Genomic DNA, 6,123 nt, shown 5'->3' with positions numbered 1-6,123 from the left:
CTCGCAGCGGGCGGCCGAGGAGAGGCGGGGCGGCGGCGGGGGCGGCGCCTCCTTCGGCCGCCCGCGGAGCAGCCATGGCGGAGGCGCTGCGCGGCCGCTTCTTCGGCGGGCTGGTGTACGGGGCGGCGCTGGGCGCCGCGGCCTCCGCGCTGGCCGCCGCGGCGCTCCAACAGCCGCCGCCCCACCAGCGCCCCCGCCCGCGCGAGCAGCCGGCGGCGGCCGAGGGTAAGCCGGCGAGTGCGCAGGCGCCATGCGGGGCGGCCGTTGGTGGGAGAAACGGCGGGAAAGCGGGGCTCCGAGGCGCGGGTGCCGGCCCGGCCCGGCCCGGCCCGGCCCGTCGCGTCGCATGAAGGGGCGGCGCGTACTCCAGTGCGCGGTTATTGCCTCCGCAGCAAAAGAATGATGCAGGCCCGAGCTCTGACACCTGAGCGCCTTACTCCCGAGTAGTCGCGCAGAAGCCTTCCTGTGCTCAGGCCCGTGCCAGCTCACGCGGGGGAGACGCCCTCGAGCGCCAGCGGCACGGGCCGCAGGGTCACTCTGGCCCGGGGCTCGGGAGGTCCGGGCGCCAGGCCCCGCCCGGCCCTGGAACTTGCTAGGTGGCTTTGAGCCAGGCACCGTCTCCTGGCCGAGCCTACCTTACAGGGTCGTTGTGAGATAGGAGAGGAAAATGAAGAGGGAAGGACTCTGCAAGCCCACCTGGGTTCCTTGCTAAAGAGGATGGACTATAAATGAAATCGAATCATAGTATGCCTCAGTTCACTTGCTAGCATTTTGTACCTCTTGCAGTTTTATTGCAGATAACTATAGGCCTGTTTTCAAACACACAGGTATGGACAGAAGAACAGTAAATAGTGGGGCCACAAGGTCAGGAAGGATGTCTGTGGGCTGTATGGGAAGCATTAGTGTATCATTTTTGTAGGCCTTTAAACCTTGTGTAGAAATGTTAACAACTCTAGCTGCTTGGTTCTGTCGTTTACCATTTTGGCCTCTGAACCAATGTAGATGCTTGTGAGAGTGTGCATTTAGTGTGTGCTACATAAATCTGTCAAAAATCACAGACTGGCGATGTGTTGACATCTTTAAAAAAAAAAAAAGGAAATTTGTCAAGAAGGATCAAGTAACAGCCTGATTTTGACAGTTTCAAGATTGTGGTGCATCCTCTCCTTCCCACACATTTTGCTCACTTTTAGGTAGTGGGTGGAGCATTTTGTGTGAACAGTCAGTGGCATCTGTTTTTTTTTTTAATTGTTCATACAGTTTAATTTGCTCCAAACAGTGTTTTTAGTTTTTATTGTCTTGGTTATATGTAGATGTAATTAGAATATAAGAAGAGCTCTGTTGAATTAGACCAAAAGTTTGTCTAATTCAGTTTTTGGATTTCTACAGTATCCAATCAGTGATATAAACGTGAACATTTCTTCTAACACAGATCCCTCTTAGTGATTACTTTTAAATTTAATAATAATTTGGGTTTTAGCCCGCTCCTAGCTGAGGCTGAGGGATCTTCCATTCAGGCTGCTCAGTCTCAGCAGCACTGCAGCCTCAGAAGTACATGAAGTTCTCAGCTTGTGATTCCCAAGTTCTTTAAGTGATCTGCAGAAAGGCTGAGGAACAATGAAAAATAAATTATGGTAAAAAATAAAAGTACTCAACACTGGACTTGATTAATTTTTTTCTAATAAGAGAAATCAAAACACGTTGATTGAGGCCTAGGGTTCCTCACTGATATAACACAACATGGATGCAATCTCATCATTTCCCCCTATATATGTATCATTTAAAAGGACACTTCATGATGTCCTGGTTTAGGGCCTGTGGTTTTCATACTAAACAGATTTTGAAGATGATGCCCCTGCAGATGGAAAGATGTTATTAAAATATGGATTATGTGTGTGCTTTGATTTGTATAATAAAACATTTAAGAGTTCTGCTGATATTGCGAGCAATTTTCAAGTGGTCTGTGCCAACAGGCAGGGTGGGGGACAGAATGTTTGAGAATCACTGTCCTACACTTTTCATAGAATGCTGTCACCAGTTTCTAAAGAAAATACAAAACTCTACTGGAAATATTTCTTGCATTATTATGACATTTTAGGCCCATGGGAATTATGTTACTTAAAAACCATGGGAGTTATACTACTTATGTTTTAAAGCACACACTGAAAACATTGTGTACAACAGAATAGAGAATAGGTTTATGCGTTCCAGTTTGAAATAACATACTTGTATTGCACAAAGGCAAATAGATATTAAAAGTAACATTTTTTTTGAAAGGCAAACAAATTATTTTACTATGGCATAAAATCAAAGCAACCTGTGGTTTATTCATAAATTGTTAAATATAAATTGAATTAAAAATAACATCCACCTCCTCTCTCCCTGCAAACAATGAAAATCAATCAACAGTGTATTGGGGAAGTGGTTTTCTCTGGCTCTTGTCACACCAGTAGTTAATTGCTAGTGATGACATATTTTTCATTTTATGGTAACTTAAGTGTATTTGTATTACTGTTATCATAAAAATCAATCTGAAGTGGTGGGCAAAAGATTATAGTATGCAATGAATTGTCCATTTGTCACTTTCAACACACTGAATTTTAAAAAAACGTGAAAAGTGAAGTGAGTTCTTAGCAAACTCTCTTTAAAATTCTTGGTGTTTGGGTGATCTTTTAGGGTTGCCATCCTCTACCATTAGAGCCTAAAAACTGACTTGCCCCATCACACCAAAAGTCCATCCATCCTGTACTTTGTTTTCTATGCACAATGCCTTGGGATAAGTCCATATTACATAGTGGTTAGAGTATTGGAGAAGAAATGAGGAGATGGAGGTTCAGATATGTGCTCACTGTGTGACTTTGGGCTAATCACTTCCTGTTAGCCTAATCTGCCTCAATGGTTTCCTCTGAAGATAGAATGGGTGAGGAGACAGAGCAGGCTGCCTTGAGTGCCTTGTAGTAGAGATGGAATATAGATATTAATGCAATGCTAACCCTTAGGAAGCTCTTCTTGCATTCAGCACCAGGAAAGACACACGTCTTTTCCAGGCAGTTGGACATAAGTTATGGCCCAACTGTGCTGTTCAAACTTGACTGAGTTTATGTGGGAAGAGTGGGGAGAGATTTTGTATGTTGGGGATGAACACTTTTCATAATGCATTATGTTTAGATTTTGTGTTTTTGTATTATTGTGCTGATTATGGATTATTGATTTTATGTTTTTTCTGCTATAATCATGGATTTTGGTATTTGTATTTGTGAGTTGCTTTGAAACTGCTTTTTGCAGTGGGAAAGGATGCATAAATTTAATTAAAAAACTGATTTTCATAATCCATAATAAATGGCTCCTGAGATAGGCAGTATTGAGCAAGATGGACCAATGATCGACTTGGTATAAGGTAACTTTCTGTGTTTCTTTGCTTTATTACTACATGATGATGAGGATGAGGATGATGATGATGAATATAATTGCATTCTACCCTTCCACTGCATTTGCAGCACTCAGGATGGCTTACAAGATTTTAAAATCAATAAAATCCAACATAAATTAAACAATAATACACAGAATGAACAGAGACAGGTGCAACAGATAAAACCAGTCTTAAACACCCCAAAAGAATAATTACCTCGGCAGCCAGAAAAGAATCTTCAACTTTAAAGGAAATCTGCCAAAATAACAATGCCCTAGCCATCTTGCAAATATAAGAGGAGAGTGGGCCAAATAGACCATTGTAGTGAATTCTATAATCTAGGTACAGCTACAGTGAAGGCCCTTTCCCATGCCCCAGTCAGTTATGACTTAGCCACTGTTAAAGCATGAAGAAAATGCTCTCCAGCAGATCTTTTAAGTGGGCAAGCTGGCATGGAAGCAGATGGTTTTACTTAAAGGGCTCAGGCCTAGGTAATCATATTCACTTTGAATTTTGCCCACACGAGAATTAGCAGTATTTTTACCAAGTTTTTTGGTTGACAGTGCATTAGTTTTTATCAGTTGCATGACAAACAAATGATCCAGTTGATAGTTTTTCCATCTCTATAATTTTCATGATGGGAAATGTAACAGCTGTTGATTTCTTACACACCCATACCAACCAAAGAATGGGGAACATGTAAGCACTATGTTGTTGGACTGCAACTCCCATTATGCTAGGGTTGATGGAGGTTGCAGTCTATCAACATCTGGAAGGCTACATATTCTGTATCCCTGAACTAAAGGCACAAGAATCTTGTTAGAAAAAAATGGCCATCTTGCATTTTAAAGGGTAATTTATTTATTTTGTATAACTTTTTCACTTCCAACTTTATTTATTATTTAAATATACTCTTAAGTACTTTCCATGTTCCTAATCCTAACCCCAAACTTGTGGTAGTATTTCATATATATATACCCAGCCCTAATCCTGAAGGCTTAGGACTGGCAGCAATAGCTTTTAAAACAAACATAAGCACAATGTAAATCTGAAGGAAAAATTCAGACACTGCTGTTATTATTAGCACAACTCATGTATGCAGTTCTGCTTCTTAGGAATTTGATGCATTTTTGTCACCTTTTCTATGGGTGTTATTATGTTTGTTTCTCTCTTAGAACCTGTGACAGAGTCTGTCTTGAAAAAGTATGGCTTTCCTGCATCTGGAACCCAGATCAAATGTTACACTAATCATGCACTGTCTTATGATCAGGCAAAGCGGATACCTAGTTGGGTGATTGAACATATTTCTAAACATAAAACCTTGGGTAGGTGTACTTTTGTATTTGTCTGCCTTATTATTACAGTTTCCTTGTTTGTTAGAAGTACTTTGCTGGTCACATGTGAATAACTGATAAGAAGATTTATCCTCATCATGCAATCACTGCATTCAGGCTGCATTACTGTCTACACTTATATGGGAGTGAGCATTAGTGAAATACAGTGAATACAGTAGAACTTACTTTTGAGGAAATATGCAAATTCTCCATGCAGATAAATTCTGGTGCCCACATACACAAGCTTTTGATGGATAACAGTTCTGCTCTTTTAAAAGCACAGTTTCCTACAGATTGAGTTGGCAGTGGCAACAAGAAATTAAATTCTGGTTATAATCAAGAAAATTCTTCAGAATACCTTAAGAGTAATATCTTTAAGCTGCAAGCAAAATAAGGACAGGGAGTCTGTCTCTCTCAAAATAGGATCAGGCCATGTTTTATGCTGGGATGCAACATCAGTGTGATGGTTTAGAGTCTGCACTTGCAAAGGGTCAACAAAAGTAAGACCCCACTTGTGCATTTTTGGAGCACTTTTTTAAGCTAAAGAATGAGTGATGATCCTTTGAAAGAGCCATTTAGTCATCAGTGGAAGAGCAGTGACTGGAAAACTGTGAGAAGCAGGTGGTACCAGCTTTACTGCTTCTCTTGTCAAGTGGCACTGTAGCCTCTGTAGTCCCAAGAAATCACATTGCAATTGGTCTCCTTGGGTTGGATAACAAAACCCATTGGGGTCATGAAAAATCCTACAAGCATGGGTGCGTTTCTGACTTGTTCCCCAAAACTAGGTCATGCTACAAAAATGGTCTGGGTTAAAACACCATGACAGCCAAACATGGCTGGCTGCTCATGGTGAGTTGTTGTGTGAATCCAATGTTCAGATTGGCACAATTGGAGAAGGAAGATAGCTGTGCATGCTGCCAAATTATCACAGTAACTTTTGCCAGAAATAGTTCAGTGTGTTGTTTGAGCTTGGTGAGGGTTGGGGGTAGGTGGTTTGCTGTTTGGTGGTTTGTAAATTATCCCCACCTTTGCTGGCTTCAGAAAACATAACCAACCATGCCTGGTGAAGATAATTATAATAGTTCAGCCACATATGACTAGCGCATGCAGAACAGAAACATGGAAACAAAGTGAGTCAGAAGGTGCCTCCTGAGCCATCTAGTCTGACTTCCAGTTGCACTCATGCAATCCCCAACATGTGATTGTCCACTCCTTCCTTGAACACCCTCACTGTTGGGGCCTCAACTACCTTCCTTGGAAGCCCATTCCATATCCTAGGGGTCCTAACCATCAGGAAGGTCTTCCTGACATCCAGCCTGAAGCATGGCTTCTTGAGCTTTGCCCCATTGGAATGCGTCCCGCCCTCCAGGGAAGAACTGGCCA

General features: G+C 42.3%; 1 protein-coding gene across 1 annotated transcript in view; it reads left to right on the top strand.

The window, feature by feature from the left end:
- Nucleotides 1–594: 594 nt before the first annotated feature.
- EXOG (exo/endonuclease G) overlaps nucleotides 595–6,123 on the top strand; it is a 32,370-nt gene continuing 26,841 nt past the window's right edge. Inside the window, exon 1 of the mRNA XM_044424914.1 lies at nucleotides 595–4,731. Coding sequence (XP_044280849.1) covers nucleotides 4,551–4,731 — 181 coding nt within the window. The 5' untranslated portion in view covers nucleotides 595–4,550. The remainder of the gene's footprint in view (nucleotides 4,732–6,123) is intronic.

This window comes from Varanus komodoensis, unplaced genomic scaffold (genome assembly GCF_004798865.1).
Source record: "Varanus komodoensis strain SLA01 unplaced genomic scaffold, ASM479886v1 scaffold15, whole genome shotgun sequence".
Lineage (NCBI taxonomy): Eukaryota > Metazoa > Chordata > Lepidosauria > Squamata > Varanidae > Varanus > Varanus komodoensis.
The sequence above is the reverse complement of the archived record's forward strand: the minus strand, read 5'-3'. Positions and strand labels throughout refer to the sequence as shown.